Below are 25,286 nucleotides of genomic sequence, written 5' to 3'. Positions count from 1 at the left end.
ATCACATGACAACTCATTGGCAGTAGTGTCCTGGAAAGAAGGCAAGGGACAAACGGTGGATGAAGTGTCTGGCCAACTCTGGCAATATGAAGGAAGTCTCTCTTCCCCCCTACGGGCCTGCATCTGGGCTGTGGAGAAACTGCCAGACATGCTAGTCGAGAAACTGTCCTGAGAGTTCCAGCGATTCGAGGATAAGTTCTGCCCCCTATGTGTACAGGCCTGCATCTCAGCTATTAGGAGCAAGCGTTCTTCTGCTCAAGAGAGAGGATATAGAAGGTACACACCACGGGGTACCCTGTGCTTTTATGTGTGTGACCACAGAGATGACATGAGGAAGTGGGATGAAAAACCTACCTTGACCCTAGAGGCATTGGGTACGTGAGTTGCAAGGAAAAACAATCACCAAATGGGATTCTTCCTGGAAAAATGCTGCTCCAGTTTCCAGCGGGCAGTTCCCAGACAGAGTAGAAGGGCTGATCTTACTTCTGATCCTCTTAAAGGGACTTCTGATTGATGTTTACAAAAAGTGAGTAACAAATACTATGACCAGGATTAGAGGAGCCCTGCCTCCAGCCAGGTGGAGGAAAGGGACAATCAGGTTTATTGGACTGTGTGGATTTGATGGCCTGGTACATTAGACCCACAGGAGTATAAGGCTCTAGTGGACACTGGTGCACAATGTACCCTAATGCCATCAAGCTATAAAGGGAGTAACAGGGGGATCCCAACAGCTGACTGTATTGGAGGCTGAAGTGAGTCTAACTAGGAATGAGTGGCATAAACATCTCATTGTGACTGGCCCTGATGCTCTGTGCATCCTCAGCATAGACTACCTCAGGAGAGGGTATTTCAAGGACCCAAAAGGGTACCAGTGGGCATTTGGTATAGCTGCCTTGGAGACGGAGGAAATTGAACAGCTGTCTACTTTGCCTGGCCTCTCAGAGGATCCTTTTGTTGTGGGGTTGCTGAGGGTTGAAGAACATAAGGTGCCAATCGCTACCACAATGGTGCACCGGCAGCAATATCGCACCAACTGAGACTCTCTGATTCCCATCCATAAGCTGATTTGTTGACTGGAGAGCCAAGGAGTGATCAGCAAGACTTGCTCACCCTTTAACAATCCCATATGGCCAGTGCAAAAATCTAATGGAGAATGGAGACTAACAGTAGACTATCATGGCCTGAATGAAGTCACACCGCTGCTGAGTGTTGCCATGCCGGATATGCTAGAACTCCAATACTAACTGGAGTCAAAGGCAGCCAAGTGATATGCCACGATTGATATCGCTAATGCATTTTTCTCTACTCCTTTGGCAGCAGAGTGCAGGCCACAGTTTGCTTTCACTTGGAGGGGTATCCAGTAAACCTGGAATCGATTGCCCCAGGGGTGGAAACACAGCCCCACCATTTGCCATGGACTGATCCAGACTGCACTGGAACAGGATGAAGCTCTGGAACACCTGCAATACATTGATGACATCATCATATGGGGCAACACAGCAGAAGTTGTTTTTGAGAAAGGGAAGAAAATAGTTCAAATCCTTCTGAAGGCCGGTTTTGCCATAAAACAAAGTAAGGTCAAGGGACCTGCACAGGAGATCCAGTTCTTAGGAATAAAATGGCAAGATGGACATCGTCAGATCCCAATGGATGTGATCAACAAAATAACAGTTATGTCCCCACCAACTAATAAAAAGGAAACACAAGCTTTCCTAGGCGTTACGGGTTTTTGGAGAATGCATATTCCAGATTACAGTCTGATTGTAAGCCCTCTCTATCAAGTGACCTGGAAGAAGAACAATTTCAAATGTGGCCCTGAGCAATGACAAGCCTTTGAACAAATTAAACAGGAGATAATTCATGCAGTAGCCCTTGGACCAGTCCGGGCAGGACAAGATGTTAAAAATGTGCTCTACACCACAGCCGGGGACAATGGCCCTACCTGGAGCCTCTGGCAGAAAGCACCAGGGGAGACTTGAAGTCAACCCCTAGGGTTTTGGAGTCAGGGATATAGAGGATCTGAGGTCCGTTATACTCCAGCTGAAAAAGAGATATTGGCAGCATACGAAGGAGTTTGAGCTGCCTCGGAAGTGGTTGGTACTGAAGCACAGCTCCTCTTAGCATCCCAACTGCCAGTGTTGGGCTGGATGTTCAAGGGGACGGTCCCCTCTACACATCATGCAACTGATGCCACGTGGAGTAAGTAGGTCATACTGATCACACAATGGGCTCAAACAGGAAAACCCAGCCACCCAGGAATCTTGGAAGTGATCATGGACTGGCCAGAAGGCAAAGACTTCGGAATATCGCCAGAGGAGGAGGTGGCGTGTGCTGAAGTGAAGGCCATCCAGCTGGCTTTAGACATTGCTTACCGAGAAAAGTGGCCAGTGCTCTATCTCTATACTGACTCATGGATGGTGGCAAATGCCCTACGGAGGTGGTTGCAGCAATGGAAGCAGAGCAACTGGCAGCGCAGAGGTAAACCCATCTGGGCTGCCCCATTGTGGCAAGATATTGCTGCTCAGCTAGAGAAGTTGATTGTAAAGGTACGTCACGTAGATGTCCACATACCTAAGAGTAGGGCTACTGAAGAACATCAAAACAACCAGCAGGTGGATCAGGCTGCTAAGATTGAAGTGGCTCAGGTGGATTTGGACTGGCAACATGAATGAATTATTTTTAGCTCTGTAGGCCCATGACAATTCAGGCCATCAAGGAAGAGATACAACATATAGATGGGCTCATGATCGAGAGGTGGACTTGACCATGGACACTATCACACAGGTTATTCATGAATGTGAAATATGTGCTGCAATCAAGCAAACCAAGCAGTTAAAGCCTCTGTGGTATGGAGGACAATGGCTGAAATATAAATATGGGGAAGTCTGGCAAACTGATTATATCACACTCCCACAAACCCACCAAGGCAAACACCATGTGCTTACAATGGTGGAAGCAACCACCGGATGGCTGGAAACATATACTGTGCCCATGCCACCGCCCAGAACGCTATTCTGGGCCTTGAAAAGCAAGTCTTATGGTGACATGGCACCCCAGAAGGAATTGAGTCAGACAATGGGACTCATTTCCAAAACAACCTCATAGATACCTGGGCCAAAGAGCATGGCACTGAGTGGGTATATCACATCCCCTATCATGCACAAGCCTCCGGGAAAATTGAACGATACAATGGACTGCTAAAAACTACACTAAGAGCAATGGGTGGTTGTCCTGGTTTGGCCTAAACCAGGCCAATTTTCCTTTCAGTGATTTTTACTTTCAGCTAAGTCTCTTCTAAGTAACTGCACTTTATGAAAGTAACTGCATGTTTTGCAGACAGTGTCTGCTTCTAGAACTGATAACGCTCGAAGTTTGTAGTTATCGCTGAGGCACCAGTAGGGATGTTATGCAGAAAGGCTCTTGCTGTACTTAGTCTTAGAGAAACCAAGGTCACTGCTAAATTCCTCACTGTTTACGAGTGAAGAGCCGAAGGGAGGTCGCACCTGCAGGGAGGAGCGGACAGGGCAGGTGACCCAAAATTGACCAACGAAGGTATTCCATCCCATACACGTCATTCTCAGTATAAAGCGGGGGGATCACGAGGGTCTCGCTCTCTTGCCCTTCCGCCTTCCCTTGCTTCCTCTGCTGTGTTTGGGTGCTGCTGCTGCTTCGGGCTGCTTCTGCGGCTTGAGCTTTGGCCAGTGTCCAAGGAGGACTCTGTTTTCCTGCTGCCCCCGATCCTGAGCTGTGCATCCCTGAATCCAGCTCTCGACCGTCGCTGGGCCCAGCCTGGGCCTTCCCGGAGCCTGCCCTGCAGTGCCGGTGGTGACGTGGCCAACATCGGGGGAGCTCGATCTTGGTTTTGTATATATTTGTATATATTTGATTATTCCAATATTATTATTATACTCTTTTTTTTTCATTATTATAGTTTATTAAAACTGTTTTAACTTTCCAACCCGTAAGTCTCTCTCCCTTTTCTCTTTACCTTTCCCTTCGGGTGCGGGGGAGGGTTAACAGAGAGCGTCTGCCACAGGTTTAATACCCGGCCCAGCTTTAAACCGTGACAGATTTATTGGCGCCCAACGTGGGGCTCGAGAGAAGCTCCGACAGGTTGCTCTGATAAGTCAAATCCCGGCTCCGGCAAGAGGACACCCGGAGAGCTCAGCTGAGAGAGTATCAGAGTTCTTCCTTTGAGATTTACGAGGGGTTGGAAATTAAAACAGATAGCTAAGATGGTAATGTTATTTTTGAGCGCTGTGTTATCTCATCTCTTTATAGAGCTTTATACAGAGTTAAGTGTAATAATACCTTACTTGCCACATGCAGCATATTATTGCTTGCTTCTTATGAATGTTTACATGTGGTTTAACAGTGGGAGCTGCTCGAAATGTTTCGCTTTGCTATGGGGTTTGATACTGATTTATGCTGTGATAAACTGGGCAGTTACTATTCTGATCTCTTATCTCTATGACACAATGATGGGCAGCTTTAATTGCGAATCGGTAGCAGCGACTTCATCTGCACGCTCCGGGCGTCCTTTAGCTGATTCTGTTAATGATTACACTTCCAGTTTTACTTCGGGAAATAGTACCTTCTCCTTTTCTGCCAAGCTGATTCCACTAGATTTTGTGAAATTAGGATGGTGCTGTCTAGGTGGCATGTTTTTATTTTCGGTTGTCCTGAATGTGTTTCTGATGTGGGATAAGATTAAATATTGGTGCAGGGATGGGTGTAGGTGTTATGCTGCCACTACAGCCACTAAATCCACTGAAACCTCGGCAGCCTGCACCGCAGCTGCTACACCCCCCAAGATGGCCACTGCAGCTACTCAGACTCTAACGAGTCTCAGCACTCCCACGACAGCCACTGCATCTACTCAGACCCCAGCATCTACCAAATCTGTACCAATCGCTCCTGTAACCAGGAAGAAATACCGAAAGAAATCAGCTCGTGAAGAGAAGGATGATGACTCAGAGCCTTCTAAGGCAGAGCCATCACATGACCCAGGTGAGGGCCCTTCTCAGTCAGAATCAGGGCCTGACACAGATGGGGGTTTCCTTGATCGTCTTTTTAAAACAGACCCATCACAGAAGAAAGGTCCTTCTAAAGCAGAACTATCACAGGAGGAGGACTCGGACGTAGAGATAACCTACCACTCCTTATCCCTGAAGGACCTGCGAAATATAAGGAAAGACTTCAGTCGTTATGACGGCCCGCGTTGCAGCTGTTAGGAGAAAACGCTCTCCTACAGGACCAGCTCAAAGGAAACAGAACACATCACGAGGTATCCTGTGGTTTGCCCTGAGTGGTTATGGGGAGGACATGAGCAGATGGCATGGACAACCTACCAGTACCCTACAGGCACGAGTACGTGAGTTGCAAGCTAAAAGAAATACCAGAGAGAATTTTCCTAGGAGGATGGCTGCTCCAGTTACCAGTGAGCAGGACTCCAGTCAGGGTAGATGGGCCTCAAATCCCTTTTTCCCAAATGTGAATAAGGGAAATGAAGGTCCAATCCCTGTGAGCAGCACGAATCCATTCCTTAATTAGGGGGGCCCTGCCTCCAGCCAGGTGGAGGAGAGGGACAACTGAGTTTATTGGACTGTGTGGATTCGATGGCCTGGCACATTAAAACCACAAAGGTATCGAGCCCTGGTAGACACTGGTGCACAGTGCACCCTAATGCCATCGAATCATAAAGGGACAGAATCTATCAGTATTTCAGGAGTAACAGGAGGATCTCAAGAGTTATCTGTATTGGAGGCCAAAGTGAGCCTAACTAAAAATGAATGGAAAAAGCACCCCATTGTGACTGGCCCAGATGCTCCGTGCATCCTTGGCATAGACTACCTCAAGAGAGGGTATTTTAAGGACCCAAAAGGGTATAGATGGGCCTTTGGTATAGCAGCTGTAGAGACTGAGGACATTCAACAGCTGTCTACCTTGCCTGGCCTCTCAGAGGATCCTTCTGTTGTGGGGTTGCTGAAGGTTGAAGAACAACAGGTGCCAATTGCTAACACAACGGTGCACCGACGACAATATCGCACCAATCGAGACTCCCTGATCCCCATTCATAAACTGATTAGACAATTAGAAAATCAAGGAGTGATCAGCAAGACTCGCTCACCCTTTAATAGTCCTATATGGCCAGTGCGAAAGTCTAATGGAGAATGGAGATTAACTGTGGACTATCGTGGCCTAAATGAAGTTACGCCACCGCTTAGCGCTGCAGTGCCAGACATGCTAGAACTTCAATACGAACTGGAGTCAAAGGCAGCCAAGTGGTACGCCACCATAGACATTGCTAATGCATTTTTCTCTATTCCCTTGGCACCAAAGTGCAGGCCACAGTTTGCTTTTACCTGGAGAGGTATCCAGTACACCTGGAATCGACTGCCCCAGGGGTGGAAACACAGTCCTACTATTTGCCATGGACTGATCCAGACTGCACTAGAAAAGGGTAGAGCTCCAGAACATTTGCAATACATTGATGACATCATTGTATGGGGTGATACAGCAGCAGCAGAAGTTTTTGACAAAGGGGAGAAAATAATCCAAATTCTTCTGAAAGCTGGTTTTGCCATAAAAAGAGGCAAGGTCAAGGGGCCTGCCCGGGAAATCCAGTTTTTAGGGATTAAATGGCAAGATGGGCGTCGCCAGATCCCGATAGAGGTGATCAACAAAATAACAGCTATGTCCGCACCAACTAACAAAAAGGAAACACAAGCCTTCTTAGGCGTTGTGGGTTTCTGGAGAATGCATATTCCAGATTACAGCCAGATTGTACGCCCTCTTTATCAAGTGACCAGAAAGAAAAATGATTTTCAGTGGGGTCCTGAACAATGACAGGCTTTTGAACAGATTAAACAAGAGATTGTGCATGCAGTAGACCTTGGACCAGTCCGTACGGGACTAGATGTTAAAAATGTGCTCTACACCGCAGCTGGGGACAATGGTCCTACCTGGAGCCTCTGGCAGAAAGTACCAGGGGAGACTCGAGGTCGACCCCTAGGATTTTGGAGTCGAGGATACAAGGGTTCCGAGGCCAATTACACCCCAACTGAAAAAGAGATACTGGCAGCATATGAAGGAGTTAGAGCTGCTTCAGAGGTAATCGGTACTGAAGCACAGCTTCTCCTGGCACCCTGATTACCAGTACTAGGCTGGATGTTCAAGGGTAAGGTTCCTACTACCCATCATGCAACTGATGCTACATGGAGTAAATGGATTGCATTAATTACACAGAGGGCTCGAACAGGAAACCCTAATCGCCCAGGAATCTTAGAAGTGATCATGGATTGGCCAGAAGGCAAAGACTTCGGAATGCCACCAGAAAAGGAGGTGACACGTGCTGAAGAAGCCCCACCATATAATGAACTACCAGAGGATGAGAAGCAGTATGCCCTGTTCACCGATGGATCCTGCCGTCTTGTAGGAAAGCATCGGAAGTGGAAAGCTGCTGTATGGAGTCCTATTCGACGAGTCACAGAAGCCACAGAAGGACAAGGTGAATCAAGTCAATTCGCAGAGGTAAAAGCCATCCAGCTGGCTTTAGACATTGCTGAACGAGAACAGTGGCCAAGGTTGTATCTCTATACTGACTCATGGATGGTAGCAAATGCCTTGTGGGGGTGGTTAAAGCAGTGGAAGCGAAGCAACTGGCAGCGCAAAGGGAAACCTATTTGGGCTGCTGAATTGTGGCAAGATATTGCTACTCGGCTAGAGAAACTAGTCGTGAAGGTACGTCATGTAGATGCTCACGTACCTAAAAGTCGGGCAACTGAGGAACATCGAAACAACCAACAAGCAGATCAGGCTGCTAAAGTGTTCCAAATAGATTTGGACTGGGAACATAAAGGTGAACTATTTTTAGCTCGGTGGGCTCATGACACTTCAGGTCATCAAGGGAGAGATGCAACATACAGATGGGCTCGTGACCGAGGGGTGGACTTAACCATGGACTCTATTGCACAGGTTATCCACGACTGTGAAACGTGCGCCGCAATTAAGCAAGCCAAACGGTTAAAACCTTTGTGGTATGGGGGGTGGTGGTTGAAATATAAATATGGGGAGGCCTGGCAAATTGACTACATCACACTCCCTCAAACCCACCAGGGTAAACGTTATGTGCTTACCATGGTGGAGGCAACCACCGGATGGCTGGAAACATACTCTGTGCCCCATGCCACTGCCCGGAACACTGTTCTGAGCCTCGAAAAGCAAATCTTGTGGCGACATGGCACACCAGAGAGAATTGAGTCGGACAATGGGACTCATTTCAAAAACAGTCTCATAGACAAATGGGCCAAAGAGCATGGCATCGAATGGGTATATCATATCCCCTATCATGCACCAGCCTCTGGGAAAATTGAACGGTACAATGGGCTTTTAAAAACTACCCTGAAAGCAATGGGGGGTGGAACCTTTAAAAACCAGGATAAGCATTTGGCACGAGCTACCTGGTTAGTTAACACCAGGGGATCTGTCAATCGAGCTGGCCCTGCTCAGTCAGACCTTCTACATACAGTAGAAGGAGATAAAGTCCCTGTGGTGCATGAAAGGAATCTGTTGGGAAAAACTGTCTGGGTTCTTCCTGCTACGGGCAAACGTAAACCCATTCGTGGGATTGCTTTTGCTCAGGGACCTGGATGTACTTGGTGGGTGATGCTGCAGGATGGTGAAGTCCGATGTGTCCCTGAAGGTGATCTGATTCTGGGTGAGAATACTTAATTCTGAACTGTATGATGTTAATTGCTGCATAATACTAACAGTGTTCATAAGTGTCTTTCAGGTTAAGACAGTGGTGATGAGACTGGAGCTAGCTGGAAGTGGCGTCCAGTAACCTCCTCGAGACTGACATCTTTAACCTGCAACCCGTGGGCACGAACCATGACAAAACTCATACCATCTCTCTTACCCTGAGAGACTGCTAGCCAGATGGAAACCCACAATCCTGAACTAAATGAACTTAAAGAACTTTGCATAGAGATGAATCATAAACTACTGATATTTGTATATATTTGAAAATGAAAAGGTAGTGGTGATCTGAGTATGACGTGAATGGTATGGAATAAGGGGTGGAATGTCCTGGTTTGGCCTAAACCAGGCCAATTTTCCTTTCAGTGATTTTTACTTTCAGCTAAGTCTCTTCTAAGTAACTGCACTTTATGAAAGTAACTGCATGTTTTGCAGACAGTGTCTGCTTCTAGAACTGATAACGCTCGAAGTTTGTAGTTATCGCTGAGGCACCAGTAGGGATGTTATGCAGAAAGGCTCTTGCTGTACTTAGTCTTAGAGAAACCAAGGTCACTGCTAAATTCCTCACTGTTTACGAGTGAAGAGCTGAAGGGGGGGTCGCACCTGCAGGGAGGAGCGGACAGGGCAGGTGACCCAAAATTGACCAACGAAGGTATTCCATCCCATACACGTCATTCTCAGTATAAAGCGGGGGGATCACGAGGGTCTCGCTCTCTTGCCCTTCCGCCTTCCCTTGCTTCCTCTGCTGTGTTTGGGTGCTGCTGCTGCTTCGGGCTGCTTCTGCGGCTTGGGCTTTGGCCAGTGTCCAAGGAGGACTCTGTTTTCCTGCTGCCCCCGATCCTGAGCTGTGCATCCCTGAATCCAGCTCTCGACCGTCGCTGGGCCCAGCCTGGGCCTTCCCGGAGCCTGCCCTGCAGTGCCGGTGGTGACGTGGCCAACATCGGGGGAGCTCGATCTTGGTTTTGTATATATTTGTATATATTTGATTATTCCAATATTATTATTATACTCTTTTTTTTTCATTATTATAGTTTATTAAAACTGTTTTAACTTTCCAACCCGTAAGTCTCTCTCCCTTTTCCCTTTCCCTTTCCCTTTCCCTTTCCCTTTCCCTTTCCCTTTCCCTTCGGGTGGGGGGGAGGGTTAACAGAGAGCGTCTGCCACAGGTTTAATAGCCGGCCCAGCTTTAAACCGTGACAGTGGTGGGACCTTCAAACATTGGGATACACATTTAGCAAAAGCTACCTATTTAGTCAACATTAGGGGATCTGCCAATTGAGCTGACCCTGCCCAATCAAAACTTCCATGTACTGTAGAAGGGGATAAAGTCCCCGTAGTGCACATGAAGAATATGTTAGGGAAGACAGTCTGGGTTAGTCCTGCCTCAGACAAAGGTAAACCCATCCACGGGATTTCCTTTGCTCAAGCACTTGGATGCACTTGGTGGGTAATGTGGAAGGATGCGGAAGTCTGATGTGTACCTCAAGGGGATTTGATTTTGGGTGAGAATAGCCAGTGAATTAAATTGTATGATGTTAATTGCTAAATAACCCTGCCACTATATGTCATCACTACTACAGTTGCTATATGCCATATCAATGTATTACAGTAAGAATCACCCAAATCAATGAAGGATGGACTTTGATGAAACCGAGCGAAGTGCAGTAGTGATGGAACTTGAACTGGCTTCAGCGACTGGCACCCAGCAACTTCCTCGAGATCAACATCTTCAACCTGCAGACTGTGGGCATGAGCCTCACCAAATACACCAGCCGTGAGCTTCAGATGCAGCATGCAACAATCCAACACCACATACCATCTCTCCTGCCCTGAAAGACTGTTATGACAGATGGAGCCCCAAAGTCATGGGTGAAATTAACTCAATGGACATGTTAGAGGGATGGCCCATAGACTAAGGGGATGATAACTGTGTATATATATCTCTCTCTATCTCAAAGACAGGAAAAGTGGTGGTGATTAATTGGAAAGTGCAGGATCTGGGCATGATATAGATGGTATAGAATAAGGGGTGGATAATGTCCTGGGTTCGGCTGGGATAGAGTTAATTTTCACAAGAAGCTGGGAGGGGACAGAGCCAGGATAGCTGACCAGAACTAGCCAAGGGGATATTCGATACCATATGACATCATGCTCAGTATATAAACTGAGTTGGCCGGGAGGAGGACGGATCGTGGCTCGGGAATGTGCTGGGCATTGGGTTCCAGGTGGTGAGCAATTGCATTGTGCATCACTAACTTTGTATATTCTTTTATTAGTATTATTGTTATTATTATTTCTTCTCTCCTTGTGTTGTCTTATTAAACTGTCCTTAACTCACGAGTTTTATCTTTTTCTTCCCATTCTCCTCCCCATCCTACCGGGGAGGGAGGAGTGAGCAAGCAGTTATGTGGTGCTTAGTTGCCAGCTGGGCTTAAACCACAACAGCATGACATACCCTGCACTTCTTACAGAATTTCTCAATTCCAGTCTTAAAAATAGGTATAGAACATGTTAACATTCTTACCATGAGATTCCAGTCCAGCTCCTTGTGCCAGGCCATTATCATAAGACTAAAGAAAAAATCCACAAAACAGTTACTTTAGAGCGAAATCACTTTTACAGACATTACAATTTATCAGTTTATTAGCAAAATTATTACCAGAACATTCCACCGTTTTAATCTAGGTAAATTCTGAACCTATGTCTCAAAAAGCTCTTGGCACAAATCAGTGTTGTTTGAATACAAGCAGTTTTTATGACTTCTTTCTTCAATCAAAGAGCATGGAGTTCATTTAAGTTGTGATATATGTTAAAAGTCTGGAATTAGGTAAACATTTCTTTGCCAAAAAGGGAAAACATGCAGTGTAGATAACCATTAAAAAAACCCTGCAATTTTTGGGCCTTTCTAAAAAGGGAAAATGGATACATAATTCCAAACTAAATTGAAGTGCATAAATGAAATCTGTCTCTAACCCAAAAGATGGTTAATGTGCATGAAGGCATAATGTAGGGTACTACTGTATGTACAATGCTGAAGCACAAGAAATTCTTTAAGTATGGAGCAAGAGCATCAGCCTTTCAAAAACTGAAGACTGGCAGGGCAGCGGGGGGTGGGCAGAAGCAACAACATACTAAGCATACTATTTGGCATTGAACTTTACCTGCCCTATAAAATAACTGCTGTTAAAAATTATTTTTAAAATGCTGGAAAAAACGCTTTGTAAAGTAAAATAAAAAGGAGGAGCTCCACTGAAAAACAAAGCATCAAAATTATTCTGAGAATACTACTTCATCTTTTTTTACAGAGAAGATGTAATAAAGATGTAATTACAAAGATGTACATCCTTACTGTACTGTAAGGGGATGTACTGGACTGGGAACATTTAATAAGCTTGACTTGATCCCAATAATTAGTTTTTCCATTGATTCTGTATATGATTTTAAAAAGCAGGACTAGAGCTCATTGAAATTTGAGTATTTTAGTGATGCAATGTTTTACTTATGCATTTTTTTAAAGTTATAGGAACTTCAGGCCTCAATTTTTAAAAAATTGCTTTCAATTCTAAATCATATTTTAAAGAAAAAAGATGAGATTTAATTTAACTTGCAGCAAACATACACAACCAATACAATTACTTTGCTAGTACAAACATTACAATGAAAATATAAATACAAAAAGGAATGTACTTTTAATTTTCAACTCATTGAAGTAGGAATAGAAAAGAAACAAATTACTGTAATATTTCTATTTGGATGGATAGATTTTTAGTCACAGTAAAGAACTAAGCTATTAACTTGAAAATGCATTGAGAAATAACACTTTGGGAATACTCACCATACTTCTTCTAATGTAATCTACTGCTTTTTTTGTATCCATGCCTGACCAGTTATCGAGCATGTAGCAGATGCAGGAAGCACAATACACAAACCTCATATCATTCTCACTTCCTTCCAGCATAGCACAGAAACTGAAAGAAAGGTTTCTTTCATTATACATTATATAGCCTCTTACATTAGAAAATATGAAAAGCATTTTAGGAATTGCATTATTTTTCCTTTTAAAATAAGTTAGCTACTTCTATTTATAGTATTCACATGAATGTAACCCAAACCTACATTAGATTTTCTTTTCAGAAGATGTGATTCTAACCAAGCTAAGCAAAATGAATAGAACTATTAACATTTAGGGGCTTGGCTAACCTTATTTCCAGTAATGTCATGACACTGATTTTATTTATCCAAATATGTTAATGGTTACATTCTTTCACATGTCACAGTATACACTGATGTATGAGTTACCATTGTAGAATCTACTATTCTTAGCAGAATTGTTTTCCTCCCTAGAAATCTTCATAGCTCACATGGCTTTCCTGCCCAACTTTAGGATCAGATTCCCATGTATGTATAAATTGAATTGTTACCATTACAATTTCTAATATAAACAGTGAAAATTACTTGCAATCCATTTTTCGTTTCTAATGGTTAGATTCTTTCCAAACTCTGAAAAGATTTTAAAGTTGTTATATCTAGGTTATCTAGATACAATCTAGTGTTCTCTCAGAGACCCTTAAAAAGATGATTGATGCTGTGATTTGCTTCCTGATAAGCCTCCATTTGGTTCAAAGAGCTAGTTAGAATATTTTTACATAGAACAGTCTTTCAAGCACCACTGTGATGCTCCCCTGTTGATCCTGGGATTCAGGTATGTACTCCATCTTGTTGCATACAAAAGCCTCCAACACCTACTAAGAGATAGTTTCATCTCTCCTAACCTCAAGGTTGCCAACTCCTGCTCTCTGCAGCTCAAATGGGGATCCACTCCATTACTCCTTAGATATAGCAAAGGATATTCTTGGGAACCAGGACACTTAAGATGTGCCAGTGTTGTGGTTTACAAATTCAGCCCATCCTTAGGTAACAAGTGCCTTGTATGTTATATAGATACTTCAAATTACATTAAGCCAAGGTAAAGTAGAAATGCAAATACACATATTTATTCATGACATTTAAAAAGAGAAAATATAATTACTTTTTTTTTTAGTTAAAGATATCGGTGAAGAAATAAAAACTAGTTCTAGTATACTTATACTAGGGTAACACCAGAAAAGTTTGTCTTTCCCTCATTCAGCTCACTTGCTGTTTCCATCTGGATAAGATGTTAGGTCAAGTTCCGGCCTTTGTGCATCCTTCCCCTTTGGTGCAGTAAAAGTTGTTTTAATAGGTATGAAAATGTCTGTCGTACTAAAAGTTGACTTCCGCCCAAGTAGCAATTCTACTCCAGAGAGGTGCAAAGCACTCTCCTTTCCCTCTGGTGGCTAGCTGGCCCTCTTCAGCAGGGAATACAAAATACAGGATCAAGTATCACAGAATCACAGAATCAACCAGGTAGGAAGAGACCTCTGGGATCATCGAGTCCAACCGTTGCCCTGACACCACCCTGTCCACTAGACCATGGCACTAAGTGCCATGTCCAGTCTTTTCTTAAACACATCCAGAGATGGTGACTCCACCACCTCCCTGGGCAGCCCATTCCAATGTCTAATAACCCTTTCTGAAAAGAAATTCTTCCTAATGTCCAACCTGAACCTCCCCTGGCGAAGCTTGAGGCTGTGTCCTCTTGTCCTATCGCTAGTTGCCCGGGAGAAGAGGCCGACTCCCACTTCACTACAACCTCCCTTCAGGTAGTTGTAGACTGCAATAAGGTCACCTCTGAGCCTCCTCTTCTCCAGGCTAAACAACCCCAGCTCCCTCAGCCGTTCCTCATAGGTCAGACGCTCCAGACCCTTCACCAGCTTGGTCGCCCTCCTCTGGACTCGCTCCAACACCTCAGCATCTTTCTTGAAGTGCAGGGCCCAGAACTGGACACAGTATTCAAGGTGCGGCCTCACCAGTGCCGAGTAGAGAGGGACGATCACTTCCCTAGACCGGCTGGCTACACTATTCCTAACAGAGGCCAGGATGCCATTGGCCTTCTTGGCCACCTGGGCACACTGCTGGCTCATGTTTAGCCGGCTGTCGATCAGCACCCCCAGGTCTCTTTCCACCGGGCCGCTTTCTAACCACTCTTCCCCCAGCCTGTAGCGCTGCATGGGGTTGTTGTGGCCAAAGTGTAAGACCCGGCACTTGTTCTTGTTGAACCTCATGCCGTTGGTCTCGGCCCATCTACCTAACCTGTCCAGATCCCTCTGTAGGGCCTTCCTACCCTCCAGCAGATCGACACTCCCACCCAGCTTGGTGTCATCTGCAAATTTACTGAGGGTGCACTCAATCCCTACGTCTAGATCATCTATAAAGATATTGAACAGCACCGGCCCCAGAACTGAGCCCTGGGGAACACCGCTAGTGACCGGCCGCCAGTTGGACTTTGCCCCATTCACCACCCCTCTCTGGGCTCGGCCATCCAGCCAGTTTTTAACCCATCGAAGAGTCCACCCATCCAAGCCCCGGGCAGCCAGTTTGTCCAGGAGGATGCTGTGGGAGACAGTGTCAAATGCCTTACTGAAGTCTAGATAGACTACATCCACAGCCCTGCCCTCATCTACTAAGTGGGTCACTTGGTCATAGAAGGAGACCAGGTTGGTCAAGCAGGACCTGCCTTTCATGAATCCATGTTGGCTGGCCCCGATGCCCCGATTGTCCTGCATGTGCCGTGTAATGGCACTCAGGATGATCTGTTCCATCACCTTGCCTGGCACCGAGGTCAGGCTGACAGGCCTATAGTTCCCTGGATCATCCTTCCAGCCCTTCTTGTAGATGGGCGTTACATTTGCTAATTTCCAGTCAGCTGGAACTTCTCCAGTTAACCAGGACTGCTGGTAGATAATAGAGAGTGGTTTGGCAAGTTCATATGCCAGTTCCTTCATTACTCTGGGGTGAATCCCATCCGGGCCCATAGCCTTGTGGGTGTCCAACTGGCACAGCAGGTCACTAACCGTCTCCTCCTGGATTACGGGGGGTTCACACAGCCCCCCGTCCCTAACTTCAGGCTCTGGGGGCCGAGTCTCCTGAGGACAACTGGTCTTGACATTAAAGACCAAGGCAAAGAAGGCATTGAGCAGCTCTGCCTTTTCCTCATCCCCTGACACTACACTACCCTCCTCATTCAGCAAGTGGTGGAGGCTCTCCTTGACCCTCCTTTTGCTGTTAATGTATTTGTAGAAGCTTTTTTTGTCATCTTTGACCGTAGCAGCCAAATCAAGCTCTAGTTGAGCTTTGGCCCTTCTAATCTTCTCCCTACACGACCTAGCAACGTCCCTATAGACCTCCCAAGTTACCCGACCCTTCTTCCAGAGCAAGTAGGCTCTCTTTTTTTCCTTAAGTTCTAGCCTAAGTTCTCTGTTTAACCAGGCCGGTCTTTTTCCCCGACGGCTTGTCTTCCTACACACCAGGACAGCCTGCTCCTGAATATTTAGCAATTCCCTTTTGAAGCATGTCCAGCCTTCCTGGACTCCTTAGCCTTCCTGGACTCCTTTGCCCTTCAGGACCGACTCCCAAGGGACTCGGTCCACCAACCTCTTAAACAGGCTAAAGTCTGCCTGGCAGAAATCTAAGGCAGAAGTTCTGCTCTTGCCCCTCCTTACTTCCCCCACTATCGAAAACTCTAACATTTCATGGTCACTATTCCCATGAAATGGAATACTTTAAAAAGTATAAGAGGTATCAGTCTGTACAGTAAAAACATACATGATACAAACATGTAGAACAGGTTTAACTGTGTGCAGTTTATTATTGTAATCAGGCATGATGACAAGCAACCACTTCAAGATGCTAGTGGGTTTGGAGCAACTCATCCCAAACTCCTTCCTCTTGAATAAACTTTAACAACAAAAATGGTACAACATATAATAGGAATGCATAGAGCAGTGGTAGAAGCACCCCCACATGCTAAAAGATGCTGCATATGCAAGTAGACCAACAAAACCATGTATACATACATTAGAATTTAGCCCATTAAGGTCAGTCTGTTGCTATAAGTAACAGGAAATTGTAGATCATATAGTTCATATTCACTACTTACATTTAGAACATTCTAGAGGGGGGAGGTGTTTGTGGGTTTTTTTTTAAACCTACAAGTTTTCATTAGCTACAAGCTCCAGCCTACATAAAAACCAACAGATGTAGTTCAAAGGGTATATATCATCTTTTTAAAAAATGCATGCAAAAAAGATGAATCTCACAATGAATTTTAATAATATTATATTCCTATTATAAGTTATAGGTTAATTAATCTTGTATATTAATGGGTTGAATCTCTCAAAACTAAATAAAGCTCACTCTCCCACAAAGCAAAGCAAACATCATCTTAATAGTGCTCCACTAGGGTCTTGCAAAACCAGAGAATATGAATAAAGAAAACCTCACTTATCTGAAAGATATAAGAAAAAACAAACAAACAAAACAACTATCCCTAAGACACAAGCCAAACCATTAACTTTCCAATAGTATGTTTCTACAGCTGTAAGCAAGCATCATCATTCTCCAGTATGAAAGCAACTCTGGACATAAAGTGCTCTTTGGTCCTGTAAACTAGCATGTTGTTCTATTGCTTATGCCCACCGAAATATCTTCTGATAGAAAGAAAATATTATACAACTATTTTCATAAAAGTGTGTATTATGTTTAATTCTACACTTGGGTTTTCTATTAACCTTCCAGAGAGTTGTAAGATATTTTATATCTTTTACCTTCCATCCTCCAGCTGGAGAGCTCTCAGTCCTGCCAGTAAGGCATCTTTATTTACTCGACTTAAATCATCTCCAAGAATAACCAGACACGAAAGACCTGTGTAAGTCATTGCTATGTGCCCACTATCATAGGGATGAGACATACCAGGACCCTTAAGGGAAAAAAAAAAAGAAAGAAAGGAAAGAAAGGAAAGAAAGGAAGAAAGGAAGAAAGGAAGAAAGAAAGAAAGCCACATCATGAGGACTTGTATTAAAATCACATATTCATTTTTTATTATTAAAGAGGTCAGCAAAGTTCATTTCCCTTCACTAATTATGGTTAGACTGAATGCATCCCACTCAACTCAACTTTTCTGGATGAAACTAAATTACTGCACAGCTCTGTTACCCTTGTAAACAGCTCATCAGTAGGAAGCTTTGGAACAGGACTGTGTCAACACTGATATTCATGCAAGAGTTAAGTGAAAAGAAATAAATGTACTGAACCATATCTAAGTTTATCCTGACACACTACCGAGCATTAGTTCCCTGGCAGTTGGGGGAACTCTCTGTTAAATAGCCATACCTCTACAGGTTCCTTCTGCAAAGATTTTAGAACCTAATGATCTACAAGCAGAAAGTAGTGTGAGGGATTATTGGTAATCTCTCTGTCAGTTGAAGGGAAAACAAATTAGCCCCTCATCTACTTTCATCTATATTATAAAAAAATAATCAGAGTTTAAACAAACTATTTGCATAACAAAGTCAACTAGGAAGCTAAAATGAGAGTTAAATGTTGACTAGTTACATGGTATAAAATACAAAAAAGAGGGAGATTGATACGACTGTCCTAAAATTATTTTTCCTTGTGATATTTTATAGGTACATCCTGGACTGTACCAATGCATGACAACACAAACCACATGTAACAAGATGACTTCGGATACTTAGGATGGTACTTAGGATGGATCAATTTGAAGCAACTGGAAGATTACTTTTTTTTCTTTTAAAGAGGATAAAAGAGCTATTTCTGTACTGAGCAGCAAAGACGGACAAGTTTTTAAAGCACATTTTACTAGGATTATGTCAATTGCCGTTTTTATTTTGCAATTCATATTAAAAACACATGCAAAAACAGTACAAAAACAAGTTAAATGAGATTGTGTTATGAGTACACAGTATTTTTCAGGCCAAATCATGCTTATTTCCCAAGCCAGAAAACATTATTTTAAATAAGAAGCTAGGATAAAAATACCTATTACCCACTGTTCTCACACTAGGGAATCTCACTGAGGTAGGCAGGCACAAAACAAGGTAAAAGTGGCTGCAACAGCACTGAAAAAGTTCTAACTACATAACAGAGAAGGGGAACAGGAGAGTGCTGAGAGCTGCCCCTCCTCTCCCTCATTTCTGACCCTGGGGTCGCTGTCAAGAAGTGAGGCAAAAATCTCAGCAGTCAAAGCTGGCTCCCACTCCTGTCCCTGAGCCGGTGCTCCCATCACTCTCTCTTCCCCTGCATGCTCTCCAGTCCCAGACACACTTCCCCACAGGGCACCCCATAGATGGAGGACAACTGCATACTCAAATGGGTTGGAGAACTATTGCAGTCGTGAAACAAGTTTTTCTTGGGTGGATGACAGGCTCTATTCTCTGAAGGAACAACCTGGACTATCATATGATAATTTTATTATAAGCAGCTTAACCCTTGTATCAACACATTTGAAAGATAGATTTTTCACTCTAAAAATCCATATATATAGAGAGAGTGTGATACAAACTTGCTCTGTCACAGAAAAGTATTCAGTTTCATGTAATAAATTAACTTACTTTTAAACAAAGCGAATGTCTCTTGAAAATCCAAATTTGAACCAATTATGGCTCTAAAACGATTCTCGGTGTCTCAGCTCAGTAGCTAAAACTTCTTCTCACATATTTTGTCAAAAGAAATACACGACACACATTAGCAGATGAAAAAAATCTGGAAAGGCTCTTTGATATTTAGTACCAACTGCCTACAAAAAGTCACAGTAGGTCAATCAGCAACTATGAAGAAAACTAAGTTTCCAAACACAGAATCATACAACGGTTTGGGTCAGAAGGGACCTTTAAAGATCATCTAGGTCCAACCTAGATGATCACTAGATCAGGTTGCTCAAAGCCCCATCCAACCTGACCTTGAACACCTCCAGGGATGGGGCATCCACAACTTCTCTGGGCAACCTGTTCCAGTGTCTCACTACCCTCATAATAAAAAATGTCTTCCTTATGTCCTATCTAAATCTACTCTCTGTCAATTCAAAACCATTGCTCCTTGCCCTGCCACTACAGGCTCTGGTAAAAAGTCTTTCTCCGTCTTTCTTATAAGCCCCCTTTCAGTATGGAAAGGCCACAATAAGGTCTTTTCCTTTCTTCTGCTTTTTGCTTCTGAGCTTCTTCACAACAAAGACATTTTCTTGAGCGTTTTTTTTTCTGAATTCTCTTTCTCCTTCAAGATTTCTTCTTTTTCTTGATGCTCTGGGGACCCCCAGAGCTGGATGCAGTACGCCAGGTAGGGTCTCACGAGAACGGAGTAGATACAGTGATAGAGAGATATAGTGAGAGAGAGAGAGAGAACAGAGTAGATATAGTTGATCTGCTTGAGGGTAGGAAGGCTCTGCAGAGGGATCCCGACAGGCTGGATCGATGGGCCAAGGCCAACTGTATGAGGTGCAACAAGGCTAAGTGTCGGGTCCTGCACTTGGGTCACAACAACGCCATGCAACGCTACAGGCTTGGGGAAGAGTGGCTGAAAAGCTGCCTGGCAGAAAAGGACCTCGGGGTGTTGATCGATGGCCGGCTGAACATGAGCCAGCAGTGTGCCCAGGTGGCCAAGAAGGCCAAGAGCATCCTGGCTTGTATCAGGAATACTGTGACCAGCAGGACTAGGGAAGTGACCATCCCCCTGTACTCAGCACCGGTGAGGCTGCACCTCTAATACTGTGTTCAGGTTTGGGCCCCTTACTACAAGACAGACACTGAGGTCATAGCTTCAAACTGACAGTTCCAATTTTCAGAAAACTTAGAGTTTTTTCAGTGTTGCACAACCATTATATACAATTCACTGTGCACTGATTATTTAATGTATCATCATGGCTACTATGACCACACATTAAATTTAAGCTCAGATAGGTCATTTATTTCAAAAGAGATATGAAAACAATTAGTATTATTATTAGCGTTATTCAATAAGATTAGGGAAGATGCTACGTAAACTAGAGCCTCTGCTTTAGCTCAGTGGAAACTGTGACAGCTTGGTAATGTAAATCATGGAATAGAAATGTCTAGGCTGGCAGGGACCTCTGGAGATCACCTGGTCCCATCTTCTTTTGAAAGCAGGGCCTTAAATTAGGTTACCCAGGGCCCCATTCAGCCGAGTCTTTAAGGGAGACTCCACCATTTCTCTGGGCAGCCTATTCCAGTGATTAACTGCTCTCATGGTGAAGAACTTGTAATCTGGTCTGGTATTTCAGTTTAGAGATTGGAAAGGATCTCCGTTATTCACCACCTAAACAAACGTAACTGTAGTGAAATAGCAGGATTGGAAGAACCCTCCTAAAACTTTAACAAGGTATTGAAAAATGATGAAAGTACACTGAAAAAAATGGTTATGGTTGGTCTTTATAAATATTTGTCAGGCATCTATATATATTTATTTGAAACGGAGGAAAAAATAGTCTGCTGTAAGATTCCAAGAAGGGTTTAGCCTTCTTATCGTCTTATCTTGTTTTAGTTTGGATTATCCGCACCAGAGTTATGAATGTTTTCTCCACTTCATATTACGTGGCCATGTTTAGTCCTCCTGGCTATGATTTTAATAGATTTGTGTATCAAATTTATTATAACTTTAATGCCTAAATAAAGCTAGTGCATAGCATGCTAAGAAGACTTATTTATGTCATTTAAAATAACAAAGTATACTGAAACAGGTTAAGGCTTAATGAATGAATGTATTACTTAAGATCAAAATGTATAACTTTTTTAATATAAAGCTATGTGTTATTTTACACACTGCTTTAACACTAATTCCATACTAATCTTCATAACTGAAGAAACACATGGTTTTTGCCAGGTGTCTACTTTCAACTGAAGGAAAGCTTCATTTAACAGGAGGACTTGATCAAAGTCATTGAGCATTCTTCACAGTATGTACAACTTCCAAGAAATTACAAAGTGAAAAAAATGTGATGATTTTATTGGTTGAATAAAATATTGAATCCTTTACACATCTCCAAGTTTTTATTAAATGCACAAGATGATAGTCAATAATTTAACTGTCAAGCTGCATCAGAAATAACTTATTAGCTTACATGAAGGCATCAAAAATCTGAAATAAATGCATTCTGAATCCATTACATGGACAAGTGTCCCTCTACTTTAAAGTAAGGGGCATATTTCACTATTACCAGTAACATGTTTTAATGCTTGCACTAGCTAATGAAGATATAAACGATTTCTGTTACATAACAGTATTCTGCATGCTGACTTTGAACTACAGACGACTTAAGTCATTTATTTTCAAATCGGCTTTCAGGGTGGATTAAAAGAATGAAGCACAGGACTAAAAATAGATTAGATGGATTAACAAGTGGGTTTTTTTCCTCATGCATATCAGGGAGTTTAACTGAGCAACTTCTACATTTTTGTGAACTATCTCCTGGTGGAGAGTTTTCTAGAGAAGGCGTTCACTTTGACCACCGCTGCGCCAGCTGTTGAGACTACCGACACAGTGAGATCCTGTATCCTGCCCACAGCTGCTTCGCCAGTGCTACCACCTCGAGGGAAGCCGGGGCGGGCGGGCGGACAGCTCTCCAGGAATGATTTCCCGTCAAACGCAACCGCCCCTAGGAGAAGAAAGACTCCCCCCGACTCTCTGAGGCTGGCGGAGGACGCCGGGAAAAAGGAACCAGGGTCTGTCCCGCCTTTCCACCGTGGGGCCCGAGGGCGACGGGAACGCGCCACAGCTCCATCAGCCCGGCCCGCCGAGCATACCTGCTGGTCTCCAGGAACGAGTACCGCTCAGGCAGGATCTGGAGACAACGCTGGAAAAAACACACATGCCGTTCTTTCAGGAAGTCCAGCCGCTCCACCTCCCCCAAGTTCAGCGCCAGCCGCGCTACCGCCATCTTACCCCCGCCTGTGGCCGGCGCGCACAACCTGCGTCATATGCGGCTACCGCGGAACACAACCAGCCGCCGGTCCCGCCCGCTGGGCGTGAAGCTCTCTTGCAGACTGCCCCAGTATCGTCTGCCACCTCTCCCCACAGACCTGGGCTGGACAGCCGCACATCCCTCAGTGGCTCAGCTCCCCCGCGGGGGTTCTCTGGGTCCACCTCACCCTGGAAGGACGGGGAGGGGGAGAGAGTAATTGCTTACTTCGCACCGGCACGCTGTCAGCCTGCAAGAGCTGCCAGTCAGCTCAATACGTGCCCGAGATACTATTAGGTAAAATGACTACATAAAGTTTTATTACAGCTGGTGATATCCTGCAGGTAAATCCAGTAACTTGAACTAATTATTCGTGTCTCAGGAAATAAGTTACTGTGTAGCAAATCACATACAAGACTTCCATCGACGTTCATAAGGGTTAATAGGAACAAATAAAATCAGGGTTACTATTTCTCATATACCAATCTGAAATTCAAGGAGTATTAAAAAAAGTTGATCATAGTGAAGAACTTTTAATACAAACTGAAATATATGTCATGATGAAAACACAAATAATGTAACAAAAACCAGTTCAAATACAACGCTCACAAAATACAAAGGTAATATATGTCATTGAATCGAGCAAATTTTGTGAAAATTCCTGAAGAGAGTTGGCCACTTCACATGCAAGGAAATCATCGTCCTGTAAAAGTGATAAGCAGATGCCTATAAAAAAAAAGTGTTTATAAATAACTACTTTTATAATGGTATGTGTCCATTGTTCTCCTCCTTAACTATAAGGAATATGTAAAAGTGGTTCTGAACCTGTTGGTCCAATCTCTTTTCTGCATTCCTCCCAGCTCTTGATAGGCCTGCAAAACCTGGACGGGTCTCTGGCTACATGACTTTCAACCTTACACTGAAACAGACAAAAGAAATCTGTTCTTTTTGATCAATCACAGAATGAATTATATACATCTGATTCTATGCTCATTAGATCTTTATCATTTAGATAAGTGCAAAGTAAAAAAAAAAAATTACCTAGTGAGAAGGAGACTTTTGCCCACACTACCACAGAAAACATAGCAGAAGCTTTTATTCCATGGAATTAAGAGGGGCAGCAACTGAATCACAGAATCACAGAATCAGAATCACAGAATCAACCAGGTAGGAAGAGACCTCTGGGATCATCGAGTCCAACCGTTGCCCTGACACCACCCTGTCCACTAGACCATGGCACTAAGTGCCATGTCCAGTCTTTTCTTAAACACATCCAGAGATGGTGACTCCACCACCTCCCTGGGCAGCCCATTCCAATGTCTAATAACCCTTTCTGAAAAGAAATTCTTCCTAATGTCCAACCTGAACCTCCCCTGGCGAAGCTTGAGGCTATGTCCTCTTGTCCTATCGCTAGTTGCCCGGGAGAAGAGGCCGACTCCCACTCCACTACAACCTCCCTTCAGGTAGTTGTAGACTGCAATAAGGTCACCTCTGAGCCTCCTCTTCTCCAGGCTAAACAACCCCAGCTCCCTCAGCCGTTCCTCGTAGGTCAGACCCTCCAGACCCTTCACCAGCTTGGTCGCCCTCCTCTGGACTCGCTCCAACACCTCAACATCTTTCTTGAAGTGCGGGGCCCAGAACTGGACACAGTACTCAAGGTGCGGCCTCACCAGTGGCGAGTAGAGAGGGACGATCACTTCCCTAGACCGGCTGGCTACACTATTCCTAATAGAGGCCAGGATGCCATTGGCCTTCTTGGCCACCTGGGCACACTGCTGGCTCATGTTTAGCCGGCTGTCGATCAGCACCCCCAGGTCTCTTTCCACCGGGCCGCTTTCTAACCACTCTTCCCCCAGCCTGTAGAGCTGCATGGGGTTGTTGTGGCCGAAGTGTAAGACCTGGCACTTGTTCTTGTTGAACCTCATGCCGTTGGTCTCGGCCCATCTAACCTGTCCAGATCCCTCTGTAGGGCCTTCCTACCCTCCAGCAGATCGACACTCCCACCCAGCTTGGTGTCATCTGCAAATTTACTGAGGGTGCACTCAATCCCTACGTCTAGATCATCTATAAAGATATTGAACAGCACCGGCCCCAGAACTGAGCCCTGGGGAACACCGCTAGTGACCGGCCGCCAGTTGGACTTTGCCCCATTCACCACCCCTCTCTGGGCTCGGCCATCCAGCCAGTTTTTAACCCATCGAAGAGTCCACCCATCCAAGCCCCGGGCAGCCAGTTTGTCCAGGAGGATGCTGTGGGAGACAGTGTCGAATGCCTTACTGAAGTCTAGATAGACTACATCCACAGCCCTGCCCTCATCTACTAAGCAGGTCAGTTTGTCATAGAAGGAGACCAGGTTGGTCGAGCAGGACCTGCCTTTCATGAATCCATGTTGGCTGGCCCCGATGCCCCGATTGTCCTGCATGTGCCGTGTAATGGCACTCAGGATGATCTGTTCCATCACCTTGCCTGGCACCGAGGTCAGGCTGACAGGCCTATAGTTCCCTGGATCATCCTTCCAACCCTTCTTGTAGATGGTTTCTTGCTTGCTTTCATTACTTACGTATCTGCATACAGCAATCAGGTCCCTTGACTTTTTCTTTAGCATGAAGAATAATACTTCCTAAAGTGTTTTTCCCAAACTGTTTTCACACTGAAGTAAACAAAATCACCTCTATATTTA

The 25,286-nt window shown here is 44.4% G+C and overlaps 1 protein-coding gene across 2 annotated transcripts in view; it reads right to left on the bottom strand.

Moving 5' to 3' along the window:
* Positions 1-25,286, bottom strand: part of LOC137675747 (geranylgeranyl transferase type-1 subunit beta-like) — a 51,688-nt gene that overhangs the window by 17,284 nt on the left and 9,118 nt on the right. Inside the window, exons 2-5 of one of the 2 annotated variants that reach the window (XM_068421945.1) lie at positions 22,591-22,797; positions 22,452-22,501; positions 12,596-12,728; positions 11,285-11,330 (exon numbers count right to left, since the gene is read on the bottom strand). In XM_068421945.1, the coding sequence (XP_068278046.1) occupies positions 11,285-11,330; positions 12,596-12,728; positions 22,452-22,501; positions 22,591-22,797 (436 nt within the window). Of the gene's footprint in view, positions 1-11,284; positions 11,331-12,595; positions 12,729-17,444; positions 17,597-22,451; positions 22,543-22,590; positions 22,798-25,286 lie in introns of those variants that run through there. The other variant, XM_068421946.1, reaches the window with a different exon arrangement.

This window comes from Nyctibius grandis, chromosome W (genome assembly GCF_013368605.1).
Source record: "Nyctibius grandis isolate bNycGra1 chromosome W, bNycGra1.pri, whole genome shotgun sequence".
Classification (NCBI taxonomy): Eukaryota; Metazoa; Chordata; class Aves; order Nyctibiiformes; family Nyctibiidae; genus Nyctibius; species Nyctibius grandis.
This window is presented reverse-complemented; position numbering and strand designations above follow the sequence as displayed.